Source organism: Zalophus californianus, chromosome 12 (genome assembly GCF_009762305.2).
Source record: "Zalophus californianus isolate mZalCal1 chromosome 12, mZalCal1.pri.v2, whole genome shotgun sequence".
In the NCBI taxonomy this organism is placed as follows: Eukaryota; Metazoa; Chordata; class Mammalia; order Carnivora; family Otariidae; genus Zalophus; species Zalophus californianus.
The window spans coordinates 87,624,949-87,649,812 of record NC_045606.1 but is presented as its reverse complement, the minus strand read 5'-3'; the positions used below and the strand labels follow the sequence as shown (position 1 = coordinate 87,649,812).

The following is a 24,864-nucleotide window of genomic DNA, read 5'->3' as shown; positions in this document are numbered from 1 at the left end:
AGTGTGTACATATTTGAGAACTAAGACAAAATGAGAGTTAAAAGGGAGCAAACATATGACTATGTGCTGAGAGTATAGCTGTAACACAACCACAAATAACCAGGGCTGGGGGCGGGTGGAGAACATGTGCAAACAAAATTTTTAACTGTTCTTGGTCTTTCTACTGGGTGCTAGTCGTATTGGTATTGTTATTTGGAGACTCTTCTGTCCACGATCTGGATAAACCATATGAGAAGTTTAGTGACACTGTAGTTCTATCATCTCCCATGTCTTTCAGAATCAGGATGCTCAGTGTGAAAGAAAGATATGTAATAGAGAAGACGACAAGTAAAAATCCCCAAGTCTTGAATCTGAATTGGAAATATTAACTTGAACTCATGAAGTTCATCTCATCTATCCACAGAGAAAGCCTGGAAGCAATGACCAGCCCAGTAGCGACAAGCACTCCTGGCAACCACGTGTCCTTGCACTAACATCTCCCACTTAAAGAAACCAGGGCTCCTTGGAGAAAAGATAAGGTTTGCAGGTCTGAGACAGGGAATGCACAGAAGAGCATAGAAGATTTCATCCTAACAGAGAGCAAGACGGCTACTAAAGTCGAAATGGGTCATATTAAAGGACACAGGAGCCACCCTGAAGAGGCTCTCACTGGCCAAAGGTAGGACAATTTGAGTTTCAATAAAGATACAAAATGCTCTGGGTAGATACCATTCAATATGTACAAATCAAGAACATAATGATCATAAATATTTAAAAATTAATTGGTCACCGTCAGAGAGTAATAGGAAACCATTATCTTGAAAAGAGCAATTAGACAGCTGATCCTATATGATCTGTGCCACTTGGTAGCCTGGTGGTAGATGAGAGGAGCATCTCTTTATGGTATTACTCCAGCTAATAAATCTGGTGAATGCCGTGCCCTGAAAAATGCATCTGAGTAAATGAAAGCACTTTTCTTTTGGAATCAAAATTGACATTGCTAAGCTGTGTGATCTTGGACAAGTTCTCTGAGCTAAGCTCTCACACAGTATTGAAAAGAAGTGGTGCTTAGTAGATTTAGGTGTCCAATATTTTGTCACCACAGATCCACCTTCTCACTGGCCTTCATACATTCAGGTACTTCATGGGATTGGACTGGACTAATCTGCCACACACACACACACACACACACACACACACACACACACATTTGCTAAAGTGGCTTTGAATGAATCAACCATTCAGCAATTTTTCTGGAGAACTGGCTTTCGGTAAGCTGGTCTGCCCCAGGAGTGAGGGTGGTCCCTAAGGAGGTCAGAAGACCTGGCTGAAGAAACAGATACAATTGAAGTTCAAGTGAAGGTTGAAAGTCAAGCTTCTTCTGGAAGGCAAAGATCTAGTCACGGTTCCAGAGCAGAAAATCTTCACTAAGCCATCATAGCCTTCATGCATGCCTTCCAGGCAGCCAACCATGCAAAAGGGGGTTGCAATCAGTGAGGGGAAACTAAAACACAGTGATATATAACAAAACTCATGAACTTCAACTTCTTTAATCAATAGTATATGTGTCATATAAATAAAAACCTTTTACTGGATAGTGTTTGTTACGTACTTTTTGCAATGGTAAGAAAAGAGTTGTGCGTTTTTTTGTTTGTTTGTTTGTTTTGTTTTTTACTCGAACCTTAAAAGAAAACTGCATTTAAGAAGGAAGGCTGATCAATATTTATTTACAGTTCTCCGGGAATCTTTCAGAGATGTTCAAATTAATATGCTCTGGGAGTCATTCAGAAAAGTAAGTACCATTTAAGCTAAGAAGAGAGAAGAAATGAAACAACAAGGATTGTATAAGCAAGGAATAAGGAAATACACTGAATATTTTATTACTATTTAAACTCAAATTATGGTCATATTCATGGAAAGTATTTGATATTGATAAACTATTAGAGTTACAAGCAAGAAAAGTGACGTTAGCAGATGTTTTTCCAGATTTGAAGACAAAGAATAATACTCTTGGACATTTCTTCCTAACGGAGACAAGCCACGTGGGTCCCAGTGATCCTACAGATGAGAAACAAAACATAGCTCTTGGAACATTAGGCGTCGGTAATCCTGAGGATGTTGCCAGGCTCCATTAGCCCATTTTCTACTCAAAGAAAGAAGGCAGTGGTAGAAGGGCTAGAGACACCGACCTCACCCCACCGATGAGAGGAGACCAGAGGCGTCTCTACCAGACTTTTCCATTCAATAAGGGCAGGGATCAGCTCCACTTGGTTCTAGTGTCTAGAACAGGGTCCAGCAAGCAAATACCTGCTATCTACTGAAAAGCAAATCTAATCCTTATACATGGTAGGAATTCAACAAATTCAAGATATGTGAGAAGAAGGGAAGATGACTGAGTGAGAAGAAAGGAAAGAAAAGAGTTAGGGAAGGGGAGGCGAGCCCTCTGCACATGGGAAAAGACGGGATGGCTGTGACAGCAGAGGCTTTTCCTGGGATTGCTCAACTAGCAATGACAGAATGGACTCATCCTCCAACGAACCATCACACAGACTACGGACACCACTTTCCCCCACGGCCACACCTCCCGTAGCTCAGTATTTCCCTTTTCCCAGATTTATATCCAGGGGGACAGGAAGCTAAGTCTCAGCCCTGAGCAAGCTCTCACCCTGATGTGCTCTACTGCTGTGGTCTTGATTCCTCACTCTCTTCGAATCCTTCAGATTGATCATGTAGTTGCCCCTGTTTGGTTGTGGTTTCAGCATCAACCCTGTAGAATGCCCTTGATTTTTCAAGCTGCGGGAAATCCTACCCAATCCCAGAGAGGTTAAGTAACTCATTGAGGCTTGTCCAGCTAGTGAACAGACAAATAGCCCTCATTCCACTACACCAGGTGCCCTCCTCCACCCCCAAGTGCCAGCATCCCTTGCGTCCTTTTCAACCTTTGCCACCTCCTTCCCTCTCCCAAGATAAGCACTCTCCTGTTACGGTGACCACTTCTTTTAACCACTTCTTTTATCACCTAAATATGCATCCCTAAGTATTATGGTTTAGTATTGCCAACTTTTAAATTATATATTATTAGAATCAGATAGTGTGTACTCTTTAGAGTCAAGAATTCTTTGGTTCAACAGGATGTTTGAGAGAGACATTCATGGACCAAAGTTTGTTCATTTTCATTACTGTACATATTTAACTGTATGAATATTCAAAATTTTACTTGGCCAATCTACTGCTAGTGGACACTTGAATTTCCCGTTTAGGACCACTATACACAAGGCTACTACGAACATTCTTGCACATACATTTTGGTGCACGGGGCCACACATGTCCATTGGAATCCCACTGTTGAGGCATAGGGTATGTGTACGCTCAACTTTAGTGGATAATGCCCACTTACTTTCTAAAGTGTCCAAATTGAACCTTCCACCAGTTGTCTTATAAAAATTTCCACTATTCCACATCTTAACCGTCAGCTCAGACTTTTATGCAGCAGTATCTTACTGTGGCTGTAATTTGCATTTCCTGATATGAGGTTGACTATCTCTCCACATCATTATTGGCCATCTGGATATTATCCTTTGTAAAGAGGTTTTTCCGTGAGTTATTTTTTCTTAATAATTTATAAAAGTTTTTTTATATATTCTAAATAAAAGCATTTTGTTATACTTATTATAAATATCACCCCCCCATGTGGTTTGTTTTGTTTCCTCTTTAATACTGTTTTTTTATACATGTTACTAGTTTTAATGTTCCTCAATGTTTTAAACTTTTCCTTTGTAATTAGTGTTTTGTATTACATTTAAGGAATCTGTACCTGCCTTAAAGTCATAAAAATCTTCTCCCATCCAAGTACTAACCAGGCCTGACCCATAAAAATCTTCTCTTACATTATCTTCTAGAAGTATTCTTGCTTTGTCTTTCACATTTATATAGATAACCCACCTGAAATTTTGTAATCACACCTTGACATCCATGAAGTTAGAAAGTCTGCACAAGGAAAGTGTGGAATATTTGGATAGGATGAGACAGAAAGACCTCACGTGCACAGGGAGTTTGAGGTAGAATTGAGCAGAGACGAAGAACACTGTCTTCAATTAAGTGGGAAGGAGCTTCAGAGAAGCAGAACTCAAAAAGCCTAGGTGATGGAAATTTCCACCTATCCATTACTGTCAAATGGCTCTCTTGATAGTCTCTAAAGGTAACTATGAATACATTAAATCTACAGTGAAGACACCCAAAAAAAGCACAAAAATTTCTACTTTTGGGGGGGAACAATTTAAGATACAGGTTTCTGACAGAGGAAGTTGCAATTTTTCTTCAATCCACTAAAAGGTTTCAAAAGTACATGGAAATTTATGTTGGGGAAAGTAAAATGAGCAAAATAACATCTTCTCCAAAAGGTTGCAGTGAAAGGTACATGAGATAATTTACATGAAAGCCCTTTCCAAATTACAAATGCTGAGTAAAGGCTGTTTATGTTCTCTAACATAACATGATAACGTCTCTCTAAAGTTGCTGCTGTCATGTTGCTCATTTTGCATTGTTAACAGCTACACAAAAGGTTAATAACCTAAAATCTTAAAAGTACTTAAAATTTAAAAATAGTATTGAATCCATCATCTTTAAAAGAAAATGAGGCACTAAAAATAACCTTAGGCACGTTACACCCTATATATACGACAGCAGCAATTTAGTATTTTGCACCTATTTCTGAAGAATGTATCTACCTGTTGGTTGTTGGGGGATTTGATTTGTTCTCTGTGAAACTGTTGTTACACTGTATCTCTGCTAGCACTGATGGGCAAAGACACCAGAACCTGGAGGCTGCAAGGAGTTTGAGCATTGTTACCATCAGGGATCAGTCACTGCTAATGTTCTAACAGGGGACACAAGAGATGTTCTAGACCAGGCTATGGATGCCCTGGATTATGGGGCCGAACGGTTTCTCAGGGAGGTGACTGCAGGGGAGGAGTGACCCCGGGGAAAAGTTCATGAGACTACTTTTGACTACGAGTGGTCCGCAGTACCTGCACCCCTCCCCCGTCGACCACCACCAAGGTGGCCCCTCGTACTATCACACTGCCTTTTTATCATACTCTTCCCTCTCCAGTTTCTCCAAAGTCTTCATTAATTTTATACTGAATTATTATTACTATTATCGATTATTTATTATTATCAGTCATGAATTATAGCTAAGAACACATTGTGTGTCTCTGAGTTTTTTTGTTTTTCCCCATCTCTGTTCCTTTTATCCTCTGTTCTTGCTCCTAAATACCTGAGTGCCCTAGACCAGACAAATGCTGTCTTTAAGCCTGCAGGTTATCTAACAGGTGAAATTCAGACTGGTCATGTTTAAATAAATCATGATTACCCACTAATGGGCAGAGGGGTGTGGCAAAACAATGGTGTGTGTTGCTCATCAGTGTGTGTGAGGTTGTGCGGCAGGACAGCAGAAGTGGGATGTGAGGGGTTCTGGTTGTCAGAACACAGACTTTATCATGAAGGAATAAGTGTGGCCAAGGATTTGTTCTGGAGTTTACGCTATGGATATGCCATGTCCTGGGGACATAAAGAAGAACCTATATTTGCAAGTCTAAGCCCCAACAAGCATAAAGCCATACTATCCAAGAACAGGATAACAAGTGTAGAGAGAAAGGGGGGGAATGACCCATAAAGAACTGAGATTTCCCAGGATGGAAAGATAGAGCCTGAGAGGCTCCTCATGGAGAGGGAGCCCCCTAGGGGTCAGTACTAGGCGAGGGTACTGGTAGTAGAGGATACAGAGAATACCGGCGCCACTGGCTCGGAGTGGAACCCAGGCTCTTAGACTAGGGGCATCTCCATGGTAACCATGGTGGTCTGGAAGCCAGGGGCTCTTCCCCAATCTTCCGGGATGGTGAAACCCTCAGGGTTCTTGAACTTGATCCAAAGAATGGGAGTGATCCCAACTCTTCATGACTGATAATTTGACTTCCCACAGATCCTGGTGGATGGCAACAATTCCAGAATTGATTTATTTTGGATAAATCAATATGATATTTCCTGCCACTTAAGTATCATGGTACAAATTCATATTATTTATACATGTTTAGAGTGCACCCACCCTCTGTTCCTCCTAAGAAGCCCTGATCTGTACCCATGCTGTTTGCCCTTCCACAGGTGACTGGACAAGCAGTCTCACATGATCTCTGAGGAATGGCTTGAAAAGTCCAGCTGGGCCAATTAGATTCTCTTGCCTCCCACAATATGAATGACAGAGACAGAGAGATGTGACCAGGAATTGGGAACACAAAGCCAAGAGGCCATGGAGAGTCAGGGCTGCTGTGCATGAGAATGAGCTCAAATTACGTGGGAGAGAAGCCTGTGTGAATGGAGGAGCCTGGCCAGGAGAGATAGGACCACAGAATACTTGAGAATCAGGAGCAGAGATGACAGGAACTTGATGCCTCTGGAAGGCAGAGAAATCCGAGCACCTCACTCGTTCATTCCAATGCCGGACAGTACCTGTGAGGTCTGTACTTCATCCCTGTTCATGATGCACTGTGAAGCCACTCGTTATATTTTTTCTATGGCACTACCTCTTACTTAAGCTGACTTGATCGGGCATCTGTTTCTTGCACGTTGAACACTGGCATCGTAGGACTTAATCTGAGCAGACCGCAGAGCTATGCCTGGGTATTCTGCAGCCCAAGACTTTTCATCTGAAGTAACCAGTCTGATTCTTTCAACCACCCACCGCCTATGGTTCTGACTTTAGAGTATGATGTGATTATTTGCTGACAACAGCGTCGCCTTCAGGAAACACAAACTGGGAGTTGACAACCAAAAGGCAAGTCCTGTAGCATCTGTGGCAACCGCAGTGGCCATGACTTAGGCCTCCTCATATTCCCAGATCATCCTATAAAACTATGACAAATGGAAAATGAGCACAACCTAATCTGCATGCAGAGCCAACTCTGCACTCAATCTTCCCACACATACCGATTTTTCTGGGTGGTCCAAGAACTGAGTTGGGACAGTTATATGACTGGCTTGAGTGCTGCAAAGTCGTAAGACAGGGCCTCTGAGTGGACTCATTTTGAAGGCTAAGCACAAGAACACTCAACATTTTACCCCAACAAGAAAGCCAGTTTTCTCTTGAAATACATCTTTTACCACGTTAGTTCTGTCAAAGTCCTTTTCTATTCTTGCTAAAGAGTGTCCAAGTTTTGATTAAGGGCTAGAAAAAGGTACTCACAAAAGCTACACTGAATATTCTTTGTAGAGCCCATGTCTATTCCTACAGGTGTAGAAAGAGGCTAAAAATTTGTCTTCAGCTCATACCAGTCAGAGAAGAGTTTTGGCGAAACTTAGTCTCAGAATACCCAAATCCCCTTTTGGTCTGAGCCATGTGATGCTCAGATGAGGCTCTATCCCTCCCTAACCCCCGCCCCATCCTTACCACTGGGGTTTTTTTGGCTGCAAGTTTGGCCCATAATTTCACAAAGTAGTTTCTGTCTGTAGAATCCAGGAAATCACACAAATTCAAAGTGGAGAGCTTCCTAGAAAACTCCTCAGATTTTATCGGAGATATCTTAATACCTGGTAGGGAAGAAAGCAAAGTTTACAAATAAAAGGCATGAAATAGGATAAGGGAACTTCCTGAAGTGAGGGAAATTTTTTGTATCTGGATTGTCCCAAACACAGCAAACTAAATACTTAAAGTCTGTGCATTTCAACTTGAGAGTAAGATAACAAAAATATGTCTTAGGGGCGCCTGGGTGGCTCAGTCGGTTAAGCGTCTGCCTTTGGCTCAGGTCATGATCCCAGGGTCCTGGGATCGAGTCCCACATTGGGCTCCCTGCTCAGCGGGGAGCCTGCTTCTCCCTCTGCCTGCCACTCTGCCTACTTGTGCTGTCAAATAAATAAAAACTTTAAAAAATATAAAATAAAAATATGTCTTAGAAAACAAGGTAATAATTATTATTGATTATAGTAAAGACAGACCACAGCACCTAGTACACGTGTCCTGGGAGTACACTCGGTGCTCTCAACACAGGCTTGTGAAGGGAACTGAAGTAAATCTTCATACATACAATACCTTCCAGACACTTAAAAAGTCACACTGATAATTACTTTCCCTTTGACAAAATTCTCCTAAAAGGCTAGAAGGAAAATAAAACATGCAACGCTGAGAAGAAACTTAAAAAAATAATGGAATGGATGATGAGGTCACTGTTTGACAGAATTTATTCATAAATAATGCCAAAAGCTTCCTTTAAAACACTAGAATGTCCAGAGACCTAGAATATAAAGAATCTAAATTTCTATTACTGCTCATCCACAGAGAGCCCTGGTGTAAGTGCTTTTGGACATATATGAGCATCAACTCTTTCAGGAATATTGCTTTAAAAGTGCTAAAATAAAAAATTTAAAACTATTTCCACATGTCCCACCAGTCAATATGGCTGACTGAACAGACATGGGAAGCTCTCCTCAAAGACAAGAAAGCACTAGATAATATATAACAGAAATTTGTCTTGCCTACATAGCACTGCTGAGAAAGAAGAAAGAAAAATTTCCAGGTGCTGGAAGTGAAGGTTCCAAGTCAGAAGAGTGGGAATCGATGCCAAGAAGTCCAAGTGCTCCTGGGGCTGAGGTTTCTGGACTGAGAGGGGTCAGTCCCTGTGTTCTTGTTGCAGAAGTCCTGGGCTCTTTGATGAGGTGAGAAGCCACAAAGGGGGTGTCTGGAAATCTCAGCCCACGGACCGAGAGACTGTGCCTGGACACAGAGTCTCGCCTGGACTGAGGGTGGAAACACCTGTGGAAAATCAGGCCTCTGATCCTGTGTTGCATGCTTGTATGGAACCTGAACTCAAACTCCCACCAGATTGTGTGGCAATCCCAGACCAGTAAGATAAGGAAAAAACTTGTAGGCAAGTCAAAGTATTTAATCATATCAGAAAGTCTAAAGCTCCACAACCCAACACCTGCCTTGAGAGAGAGAGAGAGACAGAGACTCAGAAGATACAACAGATGAGTGAGTCCACACCAGAGGAATTCCAGGCCACAGAGCAATCTGAGGAGCACTGCGGTAACTACGGTTCTAACAGTCACAGCGATAGTAAGGGATAATCGCATGTGGAGACCTTCTTTGTTAAGTCTTCATGATGGAAAAGCCATTCAATCCATATTTGTTGAGTACCTGCTATGTGCCAGCTAGGGCTCTGGACGTTGGAGATACGGCAGTAAAGTCCTGAGCTGTGGGAATTACATTCTCATGTTGGAGAGAGACAGACAACCACATCAGATGCTATAGGTGGCAGTATTGTGCAATGAAGCGAATGGGAAGCCAGATAAGGAGAAAGAGCCAGAGAGGGCGTGATGGTCAGAGAAGTCCTCTCTGAGGGGGTGACATCGGACAGGCAACTAAAATCACAAGAAAAGCATTCAACTATCTGGGACAAAAGCATTATCATGCAGAAAGAGGTGCTTTGTATAAAGATCCAGGAGCATGCCTAACTGAATTAAAGAATGGAAAGGGCTGAAGCAAGGGGTGGGGGATGGGATGGAGATGCTGGAGCCTGTGCTCATTTAAAAAAAGCAAAGAGGGAAAATACTTGTCCTCTTGATGGGACTCTAAGAACCAAAAGAACTGTGAAAAAGACCAGATGAATTTGAGAAAAGTTAAGATAAAAATGAAAGAAATGGAAGCTATATTCATTGAGAAAATTTCCACAAAATTTCCAGTCTATGTGTCAGGGTTCCTTTTTCTACCTTTCTGAGACATCAGCAATTTGTACCGTGGTGTGAACAAGTTAAGTTCAATCTGATGATACAATGGAGCTATAATTCCAACAACTTTATGTCTTTATGGTTTCCCAACAATAAAACATTTTGGGTAAAGATAATGTGTTTACATTACTATTAAACCATCTTGTAATGCCACCACTTTAATGACTTGGACTCCTATAATGAAGAGTTTCATACAGTTCTTAAAACAGTTACTAATGTCTTAATACATCAATGGACAGGGATCCTGCTTCTCAGTTAAATATATATATATAATTACCACTGTTACAATACCCTGCAACAAGAGTTTAACATATCTTATTCAAAGTATCTACATTAAAGACAACCTTGAGGCAACATTAAAAAATATATATAAATTACAGTCCACAAAAACAACCAAGTCTCTCAGTATAAAGGCTAGTTAAATTTATGTAAACAGCTACAATGAAGCACAAATGAATTTAATGATGTATGACAGATTTTAAAGTTATTTTATGGATTAGTATCATTATTAAACACAGGAAAATATAAATGAATTACCCGGAACAAGTGGAAGTACATCTCAAATTAGTTCTAAGTAGCTTAGACCTTTTATTTAGACTTCTATCCCTTTGCAGTCAAGTGAATTAAAATAATTTGCATAAAACATTTTAAAAGCAGCATAGAAACCAACCTAAATAACAAATGCAGTATGAGCTATGTACCTAAGAATAAAACATGTTGAGCATATATTTAATATCATACCATCACACAGACAAAACAAGGCCTTTTCTTGCACAAAGCAGGAAATACAAAATGTTGATCTGACATTACTGGCACGCGGCCACATATCCATGTCAATAACTAGGAATAACATTAGAATTTGAGAATCAGACTGTGAATATTTTGAGAAACAAAAATCCCTACTTTAATAACCAATGTTTCTATATTAATAAGATTAGTTATATAGCAAAGCAACTAAGTCATTTTCCTGTTCAAAAATATGAGACTAAACACTTGTAAATATACATTTTTTAACGTTTAAACAAAACCCTGGGAAAAAAATCAATCAACTGGAATATGTCTCTGTTTGAAAACCATGGGAAATGTATGACTTGGAAACAGGCTTTAATTTTCAAACAAAAGTTCTCAGATAACTGGATGGTTTCAGAATTGTTCATTCCCCCCCAACTCAAATGGGGTTTAAAAAAAAAAAACACATGTTTATTTAGGTAATAGTGAGGTTTTTTTTTTTTTTTTAACTAGAGAGAGAAATTCATCCCTACCATGAATAAACCCATATACGTATAAAATATACTTGTAAAATCACTGTAAAGGAATACTGAAATATGTAACCATAAAAAAGGCCAAAACCAAATTAATGCACAATAATCTGTAATACAGTATTTATTTTTAATGAGAGTTACATAGTTTTAGTGGAAAATTAAAGGAAAGCTCAGTTCATTGGGAAGTATCACAAAACTAAAGGTTCTGAAAAAAGTATTTTTCTAGGGCAGAATTAAATCTTGAAAGTCTTGTCTATCTGTGCTTCCAAGTAAGGAATAAAAGCAACTAAAATTTCACATAATAGCCATAATAATTTTCCATAGCAAAATAAGCTTTTATAGTGGAAAGCTACCAAATCCAAGGAAATAGAGTAATAATGTTCATGTTATACATGATAAAATGAGTATACTTATTAAATCATTCTCACAGTAAAGTGCTCTGTTCCTGAGTTTCTAATAAAAGGATAATCAGCTACTTAAACAGAGTCTATATCAAGACAGAGGAAAGCATGTGAATGTATATTCTCACACAGACAGAATGAGGTACAAAAAAAAAGTTTCTTTTCATTGAATTTCACACTGAAACCTCCTCAGTACAGCTGAACTAATGGGCTCAATATTTGGTCCCTGCATTTAGAATGTCCTAATTAGAACATATAACAGGGGTGCCTGGCTGGCTTAGTTGGTGGAGCATGAGACCCTTGATCTCAGGGTTTTGAGTTCGAGCCCCACCCTGGGTGTAGAGCTTACTTAAAAATAAATACATATATAACTTAAAAATAAAATAAAATAAAACATATAACAATAGTGCCCTGAATTTTTTTTTAATGGATGAGTTTATCATGAAGTAGTTAATTGATGCTTTGAAGGAGACAAGATATAGGACAGGCAAATTTCAAGACTGGAAACTTGATACATAAGATCTGCATATGTACAGCACTTGGGCAGGAGAAAGGAGAAGCAGGAAATAGGAAAGAAACATTCAGGGAGCTTGGATACACATGAAAGCCTTCTTCTCCTTTAAGTAATATGTTTGATAATGAGGCTGGTAATGAGACTTCCACCCAATCCTACACTCCCACTTCTGGCAAGCGCAAGGGGCTTCCTAAGGGATCATCCTTCAAGAACAGCTTTTTCAAAGATGTTACTTCATTGGTCAATTCCTCTATGAAAGACTTTTTTTTTTTTGGCGGGGGGGGGTCTTCCTTCACTTTTCTTTGTCTGTGGAAACTGGGGGTCTTTAAAATTGGGTAGCTTGTAGAAGTCAGTCTTGGTCTCAACCCACCGCAAAAGGAAAACAGAATGCCCACTATCTGGTAGCTGATTCTGAGTTAAATAACTTGACAGCACTTACTATCTAACCAATTTGCAACGCAGAATATAAATGGCTTTGACTTTATCAGTAAAGAAATAACAGTAGTAAAAACAATAGATAGCATTTATTGAGCATGTACTATGTGCCAGGTGCCGTGACAAGCCTTTCATGTGTGTATCACAAGTAAATTTCATAATAACCCTAGAGCTGATGTTTCCCAACTCACTTCTCTAAGCTGCAACGCTGCACGTGAATGTCTATGAAACAATCTCTTGATCTCGGTAACATGTTGCTCAGCTACAATTTCTTCCCAACATTATTCTAATTCTGCTTAAGCTCCTTAATTCGATCAAGGTTGTGAAAGTTTTTAAGAGGATTTTCAGAGAAGACCATCCTATTTGACAAACATTCCTACCTAGTTTGAACGGTTCTTAAATCCAATTAATGATAAAATGCTATGTTTAATTTTTTTTTTGCTGCTTACATGTTAACACTAATACTCATATACACACTTACTATGTGCCAGACATTGTCTTTCAATTTATTAACTCAAACTCATTTACTCCTCACAATAATCTTGAGGTAGGTACTGTTATTGTCTCTATATGAGAACTCTGTAACTTGCCCAAGGTCACACAGCTAAATGGTACAGTGTTGGGACTTCCAGTGATTATTTTGACTGTTCGTGTTATTTGAAATTATGAATTTCTAAGGTTACAAACTTAAAAAAAAAAGCCTTCAGCTTTTGCTAATCATTCCCGCACTCTCCTAATCACCTTGGAGATGAAAGATTTGGTGGTCTGACATTATTTATCTATCATCAACACAAAGAAATGGGTAGGCTCTTATTCTCTTTTCTGAATGCCTGGTCAAACAAAAAAAGTGATTTCTAGAATTATGTCTTTCAGATTGAACTAAGCAATTAATTAAATTCATTTATGAACATATTGTGCTAGACACTATATAAATAGCACAATTATCTAAAGTGGAATTTGGAGGATCTTTTATGTTAACAAGATGATTTCAGGGTTGTCATGGAGCAAAAGGAAAGGGAGTCAGCTAAGTACTTAGTGCTGAAAATACTACTGATCAAGATTTTTTTTTTTTTTTTGCTTTAAACAAGAACTTAATTTTTATGCATAAGAATTTTGGACATATCTTCTCTGGAGCCCTAATACTGACAACGAGCATAACTGCCAATCCACTGGATCCTTGCTATTGTCCCAGAAAGGAATTCAGCATAAATCATATGTCAACCTATCCCATTACACATGGAGTTACCAGAGCAGGGAAGCATCTAGTGAGCAGGCCTCTAGGAACAGCACCAGAGCAAAGCTTCAAAGAGCTCAGTGCAGGGGTTTCCAAACTGCAGGTTGCAAACTAAATTGTGGAATCCATTTTGTAGGTTATGACCAGCATTTTTAAAATTTAGGTAGAGCCAGGTGTAGTAAATGGATATCATAAAAGGAACCTTAAATTTTATCCAGCCCAACTGATCACCCGACATATGGAGGCTTCTTGTAAGATTCCCAACACAGAGCCTCTAAGTTCTAAAGAAAGCCTATTTATTCCTTTGAACATGACTTCTAACTTTTAGAAAGTTCCTCATTATGTCAAATTGAAATAGAACATAAGGTTGCTCTTTCACAGGACAGATTTTCATATATGTGAATTTGATTCTATGTAACCTTTTCCAAATAAACACAGGTTTATCGTAGAATATTTGGAAAGTACTAAAAAGCATAAGTGAAAAAATAAAAATTATTCATAATCTGACAACCCAGAACTCACAACTGGAACCATACTGGCTCTACCTCCTTAACCTGTTTTCTCCTGAATATGTAACAAATATTTTCCTCTTCTCTATATTCTTCTACAACATAATGGCAACGTAGCGTTCCAGCACATAGCTACACCATAACTTTTCCATAACTTATTTTTAAAACCCCATTGGGTGGCTACATTATTTCCAGATTTTATTATAAAGATATTAATGGGCGGAGGGAGAGATGAACCATGAGAAATGATGGACTCTGAAAAACAAACTGAGGGTTCTAGAGGAGAGGAGGGTGGGGGGATGGGTTAGCCTGGTGATGGGTATTAAAGAGGGCACGTTCTGCATGGAGCACTGGGTGTTATGCACAAACAATGAATCATGGAACACTACATCAAGAACTAATGATGTAATGTATGGTGATTAACATAACAATAAAAAATTTAAATAACAAAAACCAAAAAAAGATATTAATGGGAACATCCTTCTATGTCACTTACTTCCTTGTGGTAAGTCGTAGATTAGAGTTACTAGGTTAAAGATAGGCAAAATTTAAAGGCTCTGACATATATTGTTCAACTGTCCCCCCAAAAGTTGTACCAGCTTACTTTCTCAGTGATGACACAGAAAGCCTGTTTCCCCTTAACCTCATCAAGAATAGGCATTAATTTGCTTTCCATCTTTGCCAGTTTGGTACCCCCCACAATCTAATCCATTTTAACTTATAGAAGTGGTCAAAGCAAAAAGCTTTTTGACATGTATTTTGGCCATTTTTCTCTCCTCTTTTGTGAATTACCTGATCGTGTCCTTTGTTCCAATTCTCTTTTGAGGCTTGAAAATAACTGATTTAGCTCTTTAAATATTTGAAGAAGGCTCTTACGCCTAGTGGAACTATTATCTCGGTTGATTTCAATACTAGCTGCTGGACTTCCTTTAAAAAGCTGAAAATCATATTAGCTAATAGAGGGACTAAAGTCTGCAATGTTTTCTGCTGTCCCATAAAGATCACTTCGCTAAGGAATACAGCAAATCGAAGTGATGTGAACTTTGTAAACATAGATGGAAAATGACAATTCTTATACAGCTAAAAAGCAGAAGTTTCCATCACACAGAGAAAATCAATAATAGCAGTAAAATCCTCCCACCACAAAGGCGTCAATGATCTTTGCACTCCCTTCCTTGGACTATAAACAGTGTTGCCCAGTTGCACTGAGCCTAGGACACTTTGATATACTATCAAAACACAAACCTTATACCATCAGGAACACCCGGGGGGGGGGGGGGGGGGCGGGGGAGCGAGAGCTTCCTCTAAGTCAAACAAAGGGAAACTTGGCTTTTCACTTCCCTTTAGAACCCTAATAAAAATGCAAACCCGAATGCCTTAAGGAGCCTCAGAACAAGTTGCCTGAGGAGGAAACCATGTATTTTTCTTAAGGTCTCACCTAAGTGAGGTGTCGGTGCCTCTGAAATGCACCCTTCACCGCTCATAAAACAAGGGGTGGTTATCCTAATTTTCTTCCTTTTTTTTTCACGTCTGTCCTCCCCGCCCCCCACGTCCAACCCAGATACTTCGTGAAATCTGTCCATTCCTGCCACAGTGCCTTATTTCAGGCCCTTACCATCTTGTTAGGACTATTGCAATAATTTCCCAGCCATCCTTCCTACTCCCTGTATTGACTACCTTAAATTTATCCTCCATACCAACTCTAGACACGTCTCTAAGATAAAGATTTAACTATTCAGTAGCTCCCCATTGTTAGATCAAGTTTCCAAACTCGTTATTAGCATAGCACAAAACACCCTCTGGATCTACAGATACCTACGGCTCTCCTGACATCTGGGTCCTTAGAGGAAATGCTGTGTCTGCTCTTACTGCCATGCCTAGTATATGCTGTTCCCTCCTCGAAAGAACCTTCGGTCTCTGCCATCATTCTCATTTTGCAACCTTGATGACTTGGCTGAAAGATGACCTCCTCTTGGAAGTGTTTTCTGATCCAATTCTCCCATCCCAGGCTGGATTCAGTGTCCTTCCTTGGTATCCTTAGGGCATACTGGAAAAGTTAATAAATGGATTTGCCTGTCCATTTGTTGTTAAACCTGGCCCAGTGTGCAGTGGGGCTTCCAGCTGCCCCAATCACATGGTGTTGTAATGAACTCTCTTATCTGTCTCCCTGGATAAGAGAGAGAGCTCCTTGGGTGTCCTCATCAACGCTATGTACGTCTAGCAACTAGCACAGTGTCTGGCACATACGAGGCGCTCAATCAATGCTTGTTGGATGACTGAACTAACTCAGTAAGTTATTTTAAAAAACATTCATCTTATTACTGTCATCTTTGACAAACCAGATAAATCAAAGGGTAATTATTGGCATAACATAGGCTTTTCATTTTATAAGAGGATTCCTGCATCCTGGATTTTAAAAATGTCAATTTCTTCTACTGAACTTGAATAACATCTGCCATACATACAATTTCATGGACACATACCTTTCGTATATGGTAAGATCCATTTATACAGGCATTTAGTCCTCAATTGTTTTCTATTTTTTAAATACAGGATGCCAAACAGAGCTTCGGATGCTGCTATATACATAGTAAGCACTCAATAAATACCTTGTAACTCTTTAAGAGCCAAATCTTGGGTTGGCTGCTTTACTCACAATTACTGCCTTCTGGGAATGCAGTTGCCATGTACTCGAGGAGGGGGCCCCAATGGTTACGTGTCTGGGACCCTGTTTCTGCCCAGAGTAGATTAGTTTAAGGATGAGCACCTGAGCCAACCCAAGCCAACTGGTATCTCTCCCTGAATTTTTTTTTTTTTAACTTTAGGATTAAGGAACATGTAAATTAATCCCTTTCTAGTAGTGGGAGCTGCCAGATGTAAAACCAGATGTAAGACTTGAGAGGTACTGGTGGCCATGTTCCCTGCCATGTGCAGAAACTTCTATGTAGTCTGTCTGAATCAAAAAGAAAGAGCCACCATGGAGAAAGAAACAGAGAAATGACGAGAGTGCAGTTGATGACAGAAAATACTGGGCATGATGAGAGTCTGGGTTATGTTCAATAACAGGTCCCCAATTCTGAGGCTCTGCTATACCTCTGCCCTCCCCACAGTTTGGTTGTAGGAAATATCCCACTCCCTTCTTGTAGATTCCCATAAGCTGGCTCAGGTTGGACCCCAGTAACTTGTCAGCAAAGGAATCCTGATGGTGTGAATTGATAAAGGAAAACTGATTCCCCTCAATTTTCTCCCCACTAGCCCTTTTAACTGATTCAACAAGATGGCTTGGCATAATGAAGGCATGGGCTAATTTACATGAGGTTACTGTTCGGACAGAGAAGGAAGGTATTCATTTTGAAATACATTTCCAGCAAAAGTTTCAGGTCATATGTTCCAATGCAAATCCGAAGCACTCATCAATCACAGTGTCCCATGTGCAAAGAACTTGTTCCCACAAATTAACCGCGGGTCTAGAATCTTTGCAGGAGTGACCAAGACCCAGGAACTGCAAAGGCTTCCTTTCTCAGAGTTATTCTGGATCCCTCGATAAGGCGAGAGGCATGTGACACTTTTCTCAACTAGAAGTGAGTTTTCCTAATGAATTCAACAAAAACAATGGCAATTGCTTCGGCCAGAGTTTGAACGCATACTGGAATTCATGCTAGACACAGAGGCTCCCTGCTGACACCAATCTTTAAGACCAGCTCTATAGCTGGCCGCAGGAGCACTGTTTGCTGGTGTACCCCACCTCGAGGGGCTGCTCTTCCAGGCTACAGTGGCAAACCACAAGAATCTGCACAGACTAGCTGCCTTCTAAGAAACCAATGGCTGGACAGGGCTGGTGCCCACCGCCCCCCATGCTTACGTGGGGTGGCAGAAGGAAGCTGGTATATGGGCTCATAGTGCCCTGGCCATCACGGTCCTTTCTGTGACAGCACTGCCTCCAAGGAACACAGACGTTAAAGACCCAGTGCTCCAGGGATGGCTTAAACCTTGGTGCTCTGACTACCCCTAGCTCGCAGTCTTCCTTTCCAGCTGCCCCGCTCCTCAGCAGACACCTGATTCTGGGGTGCAGCAGAGCTTCTGTCCTTTGGTGCTTCGCCATGTTTCCCTCTGTGTTTGTCTCTGGCTTGCTGCCTGGAAGCCCTGTCTCTTTGGACAGAGCTCTCTCTGGTCTGACTGGTCCCCTTCTGGGCTTGCGTCCCTCTGACAGGCTGGGTGGAGGCCTGCTCTGGGGAATCCAAAGCAGTCTCTCTCTTCTGAAATCTTCCCCTTTTATGAGCCTCTTCTTTTCTCCTCAGATGCTGCCTAGGAGCAGAATCATCTGGTCTTGACTCTGCAGAGGACATTTCACTCTGGAGAGGTCTCCCGGGCAGGGGCTGACCCTCCTGAGTTGGTTGACTGCCACCGAGGGTAGCTTTATTTTCCTGAGACAATCCTCCAGAATTCTCTTTTTTCAAGGATGGTCCTCTTTTGGACACAGATACTTTTTGAACCAGGTCATCTGGGGGGGAGGTTGGCACGGGCCTTTTTTCTGGAAGAATGTACCTTTTCTCATTTCTCTTCTTGTAATTGGGGATCCTTAGGCAATGGTTCAGCGTGGGGTGATTCAGGAATTTCTGGTGTGTGGGCTTTTCTCTTCTGGTTCCCCTGAGGACTCAGAGGCGGGCTGGGATTAGGGTGGTCCGGTACCTCTGGGGGAGTCAGCTTACTCTGGGATTCTGGCTGCAAGGCTGTATGATGGCTTCTAGGTGGTGCCTTTTTCAGAAGCCCTGGTCCTTTAGTTGTCTCTCTTTGGATAGGGAGTTTTTTTTCCCTAGCTTCTGTCTGCTGCTCTGGCTCTTGGTTTTGAGGTAAGGCCCGCACATCTGAAATCTTCTTGCTGGAGGAGTGGACTGCTTTCGGAGCTTGTCTTTCCTTCACAGGCCTCGAATCATGGCGAGGCCCTGTGTTCTGAGGCAGCTGCTGTTCAGAGAAGGAAGTGGGAATTTGTGGGAGCCTAACCACCTGAGCCTCCTCTTCCTGGAGCGGATGGGGAGTGAGTTGTGGCATGTGCTCCTGGATGGGGGGGCTGATAAGAGGGAGTTTCACCTCCCTGACCTTTTCTTTCTGGACTTGCTGAGGACTGTGGTCCAGATGGGGGCTCAGATTTTGTGGTGGTTTGGAATGGGGAGGGCTGATGGGAGGAAGTTTACTGGGGTCTCCTTCCTGAGCTAGTGGAGGCCTGGGGGAGGGAATCACGGTTTGATCTGAGGCTGTTCCTCTCTCCCTGCTGGGTGAGAGGAGTTTGGGTGTGGGCCTCCGACTCTGGAGTGGAGCAAGGACCTGAGGCTGGGGCAGCCTGGTGGGAGCCAGGCGGCTTCTGGGAAGCAAAGTCATTGGATCTTTCCTGTCCTGGATCTGTTTGATATCTGCTGAATCCTGAGGACGTGGCAATTCTGGGTAAGGAGTGCTAACCCGAACAAATTCTCCTTTGGGGGTTCCCTCCTCTAGAAGTTGTTGAGAATCTTCTGGAGATGGTCCCGGTGTTTTGGCCCCATTAGGGTGGGAAGGGTCTCTTGGAGGCTGATAATGGGTACTGCTGGGTGGCAGATCGGCTGACTCAGTTTCCTCATCCTGGGTTCTCTGGGGGCTGAGGGATGTTGGACCAGACTCCTGGGGAGCCTCAGATGGGGGAGGGCCAGTGGAGGTTACCTTGGCCTCCCCTGATTCCTCATCCTGGTCTGGCTGAGGGCTGTGAGCTGGAGGTGGGTCAGGGTGCTGAGAAGGCGCTTGGGAAGGAACGATGGAAGGCTGCCCTATTTTACCCGCTTTTGCCTCAGATGTCTGGGGCTCATTTTCAGGGAGATCCGTCATTACTATTTTTGAAGAAAGATCCAATTGTTGAACATCCCCTTCCTGCTGGTTTGGGGATAAGTCTTGGGCCTGCTGGGAAATACCAAGTGCTGATGAGCTGGGCCGTGGAAGAGGCTCCGCACTGACATGGTTACTGGGAGAGAACCGCTCTTGATGGGCTGCTCCCGCCTGAGCCAGCTCTTGGTTCTGGGAGCGGGCTGGGTTCTGAGGTTCAGGGACCTGTACATGAATCTGCGTTCCAGAGAGAGCCTCTGTTATCTGGCCATCTGCTTGCAGTTTCGCCAAGCGCCTTGGGGATGGCACCAGGTGTGCTGGCACCCCAGAGGGGGTCTTCTTGCTAGAGGCAGCTCCTGCTTTGATATAAGAAGAAGTTAGCTAAAAACATCTTAACACATACTATGTAACTAAGTAACTTTAGAAATAACAACAAAAAATACCTTTTCCTTTACTGATGCACATAGGCCCTTGAAAAGAATAAAATTACACATACAGAAGAATTATAACCATTCCTTCCCCTTGGGGATACTAGGTGCCTAGAATTCTCTTATTTAGTAGAATGTAGAACAATCTTAGTCAATTGAAATCATGAACTTCAGTAAATAAACATAAAGAGACTTATTCACAGAACGAAAATGGTTCTGAGAGCGGCAAGAACAATTTTTAAGCAAATGAGATTTAGAACTTCCACAGCTTAGAGAGACCAATGCTGCTTTTGATGGTAGAAACTAGAGGGGGTACATCTAAGCCAGGGGAAGTTCTGCTTATTTAATGGCAGTCCTCTTCAAGAAACTGGGAGCTCTATGAGGAATAATCAGCTTACCGGGGAGGGGAGGGGAGGGGAGGGGAGGGGAGGGGAGGGGAGGGGAGGGGAGGGGAGGGGAGGGGAGGGGAGGGAAGGCGAGGCGAGGCGAGGCGAGGCGAGGCGAGGCGAGGCAAGGCACGGGAAATTCAACAGGCACTCAATAAGTCAGCAGTGAATGGAAGGAGGCAAAGAACCGATCCCCCAGAAGCCTGAGGTGCCATGACTCAGAGGACCTGCTCCTGAGGATCCGCCCCACCCCCAGGGCTACTCTTTTCCTTCCGAGTCTACCCTGGTTTCAGCAATGGCTCTCAGAGGCCACTAGCACGTTAACGTTGCAGAGGGGGACACTTCTTTCGATCACCATGGGAGCAAGTTCTTCGTGTGATTCTGGTCTCGTGGACAGACCATGGACACAATCAGCTCAGCAGGCACTTGTTTATGAGAGAAGCCCATACATTTTCTGGTGGCCCATATATCATCTTAACCCAGTCCTAAGGACATGGCTCTGAAATGCTGTGGCCAGGGGCAGGCACACCAGTGTGGAACAGCCTTGAAGAAACTAGTCTCAGCCCACTTTGAGGGAGACCTGATGTTCAGAGACTGCAAACCAAGTCAGACCTCCAAGGTGACCCCAGGGTGGTCTATCCCCAGAAGCAAACCAGGCTCCTGGCCACTGTCCATTCTCCCCCACAAAGCAGGATGAGCTTGGACTACTCTGGGTCATCCCTGAACCTCCTCGTCTGGGCAGATACCCTGTGCCTCCAGTAGAACTAGACGTCTCTGGGGAGGGGTTAGGGAAGAGTGGGGACAAAGAAAAGCTTGCCTCCTGGTGGGGTTTCTGAGGGGATGGCCCTGCTCATCATTCCTATCTCCCTAGTTCATGACAGTTATAGATTAAATACAAATTTAGTCAAGAAACAGGCTAACTTAAAATATAAGAACAGTAAAAACGTCTAGAATAGGCAAATTCATAGAGACAGAAAGTAGATTAGAGGTCACCAGGGGCTAAAGGGGGAGTTATTGCTTAACGGGAATGGAGTTTCTGTGTGGGAGGGATGAAAACTTTTGGAAACAGGTAGTTGGGATGGTTATGCAACACTGTGAATGTAGTTAATGCCATTAAGTTGTATACTTAAAATGGCTAAAATGGCTAGTTTTATGGTTTTTTAATCACAAAAAAATTAAATAAAATAAAATAGAAAGGCATAAGAAGAGTGAAACCCAATGCTGAAGGCTCTATTTGTAAACCCCTGGTTTCCTAGAATCAGACACACAAGGATTTTTTTCCCCACTTTTAGAATTCAACAATTCACATCATTTGGCAAATGATAGCCCGTCCTTTATTAGAGATAAAAGCACCACGTGGGGACTAGTAAATTGCTCAAGTGCCCCGTTTGTCTCATCATCACCATCAACATTTTCCTCTATCATTAGTCAGATCTAAATAATGATTTGCAAATATAATTTTATTTTATGATTTCTATAGCAAGAACTCAGAGTGGCAGTTGGATCAGCTTTTTAAAAAAGCTTTATTGGGAGCACCAGATAAGTATTCCAGAAATAGGTTGTATAGAGACACATGGAGGGTAAAGACATCCCTTACACTGAGTTGTGAATAGAGTGAGTTTTTTCTTATTTCATAAAAACTGTATTGTTTGATCAGGATTTTTTTAGTCTTCATGCTTTGTAAATGAATATTACCTGCACTGCTATAGGGGAAAAAAAAATAAGATCATCCATACCATGGTTGATAAACATTTTTAACTAATGTACATCTCAGTATTTTGAGGTTTTACAATCACTCTGTACCTAAAGTTACTATTTGTATGTGCATTTAATGGAAATTCAGTTAGTCTCTCCTCTGGTAAAGGTTTGCATTTCTGGGTCCAGACGGATGGGGTTGTTATACTGATAGACTTCAGGCTTACTTTTATGACTTTGTTATAGTTTCATCATTAAGAGTAGAAATTAAAATTGCATCCTCAGTTACAAATTAGCAACATGAAATTACTAAAGATAAAGCTATGTATTATTACTTCAAATATCTAGGAATACTGCCCAATTGGCATTGGTACAGGATTCCTGCTTCCATGAAAATAATACCATTGGCCACCAGATTTCAGTTTGTACTGGAGCCTAACTTATAGGCAGTCTAATCTAACGGGGAAAAAACCTCAGCAAATTCTAGAATGTTCCATAATATTAAATGCAGTTGGCCTTTTTAGAAATGGAAGTTCAAAGTGATTTCTCTAATCAAATTAATGATTATTGGTGAAATCTGGAATAGAAAACTAAGGTTTCCTATTTCCAGTTCAATTTTCTAATTGTTCAGACTGTCTTTCATAGACTCTTAAATATTTTTTACTTCAATTTCTTACCTTTGACAGCTCAATTAAATATTAAAAATATCCCACTCTGCTAAAATTATTGATCTTTTCTTCTAGGGGTCTCATTTACATTTAAATAAGTAACATAAGTCTTTATGTAAACATACCTGAACTACAGAATTTAAAATCAGAGGGACCCAGCTCAGAGTGGAAGCAAAAATTTAAGAGCCAGCCAGGCCTGGGGTGGTGACCCTGCTGGGGCTCTGGTCCCTTTTTGGGGAGTCATGATGCTCATTTTGAGGTGGTTATGGTTGGGCCCTGCTCGCCTGCAGTGAAGCTGTGAATATCTGGGCCTGTCCTCCTTGACATACACTTTACAGCCCTGAGACGCCAAGAGGCCATTGGCTCTACTCTTAATGCACTAGAGATCCTTTAAAAGCTTTATTAGTAAGGACTATGCTCTCAGAATTTTTAAATACTCACTTGAATCATGTCTGGCCTCCACAAAGTCACTTTATTTGCAAGTTTATCCTGAAACCAGCAACTGAAGACAGTAACATCCTCCACAGATTGACTATTTAAATAAAATGAGGTGGTGTGGTTTCTTAAGAAAACACATTATTTTCCAAAACACTAAACCTGCCAGGAAAATGGGGGTTTACGGAGGTCAGGGAATCGATGTATTACCCTCCCCTCTACTTTTTAAAGCTGATGCTCTATTAGTCAATAACCGGATGACCCAGTTTCTGTTATTAAATGTATCTGAGAGGGGTAACATTTTAACAAATTCTATAATTCATACTTTCCATTAAATCCGACAAGCCGAACCTAATTGGTCCAAATAAATGAAGTTTTATTATACCTTTTTAAAATGGGAGTCTGTTTTCCTATGCACACATTATCTGGTCTACTAATTCACCAAATGGCAACTGCACCCAATAGTCAGCGTCCTGGTGGTTGCACAATATGGAAAGATGGAGGGCTGGAGCCCCACTGGCTTAGAGGCAGAGTCCTGCTCAAGCGCTACATCTCAGAGGAGCCCTCTGTGCTACGGACTGACAAACATGCTTCTCTCCGTTCCTCAGAAATGGTCAGGCTCAGGGGACTGACTCATGCTCATCTAAATCCACGAGGGGCTGATTTAAAAGCCAGAACACCAACTTATTAACTTACAGTGGGAGATGGGCCTGGCTCAGGGATCAGGGCAGGGTGTTCTAACATAGGAGAGCGCCCCCAGTGGGACAGCTCCACCCAGGAGACCAAATTAAACATCAGAAGTTGCTGGGTTAGCAAAGATTAAAAGCAAAGAGAGTCAGATTTCCTCATGAGACACTTCTATCCAGCTACCAAAGCCTCATGAGATATACGGTGCACCCTGCCAGGCACAGATGGCTTTCTAAAGAACCGATGGGAGCAGTGCTGGATAAACACACGGGCACACTCCTCATTGAATGTCCCCCCTTTGTAGACTGGGCACAGTCCTCCAGTCCTCCATGAATGCCTGTCTGTGCACAGGGCACACTTTCTTCTGGTCCTCTGAAGGCGGGAAGTCATACCCTGGTCACCTGTCTCCTAGAAGACATACCTAGAAGGACAGCCTCACTCTGTTATCTGTTGGTTGTTACCAGTTTCACACTGACCTCGTTCCAGAATTCCAAGGGTACCTGACCTGAAAAGAACGTGCAAAATTGCAAAAGGGCACTATCAGTTTGAACTCTGGCAAAATCATGGCCAGGCCTGCCTCAACTTGGCCAGTGAAATCCTACTTGGGCCA

The 24,864-nt window shown here is 41.8% G+C and overlaps 1 protein-coding gene across 2 annotated transcripts in view; it reads right to left on the bottom strand.

The window, feature by feature from the left end:
• Positions 1–24,864, bottom strand: part of LRGUK (leucine rich repeats and guanylate kinase domain containing) — a 114,936-nt gene that overhangs the window by 21,636 nt on the left and 68,436 nt on the right. Inside the window, exons 16-17 of one of the 2 annotated variants that reach the window (XM_027574791.1) lie at positions 19,800–20,311; positions 15,439–16,155 (exon numbers count right to left, since the gene is read on the bottom strand). In XM_027574791.1, the coding sequence (XP_027430592.1) occupies positions 15,886–16,155; positions 19,800–20,311 (782 nt within the window). In that variant the 3' untranslated portion in view covers positions 15,439–15,885. Of the gene's footprint in view, positions 1–7,420; positions 7,561–15,438; positions 16,156–19,799; positions 20,312–24,864 lie in introns of those variants that run through there. The other variant, XM_027574795.2, reaches the window with a different exon arrangement.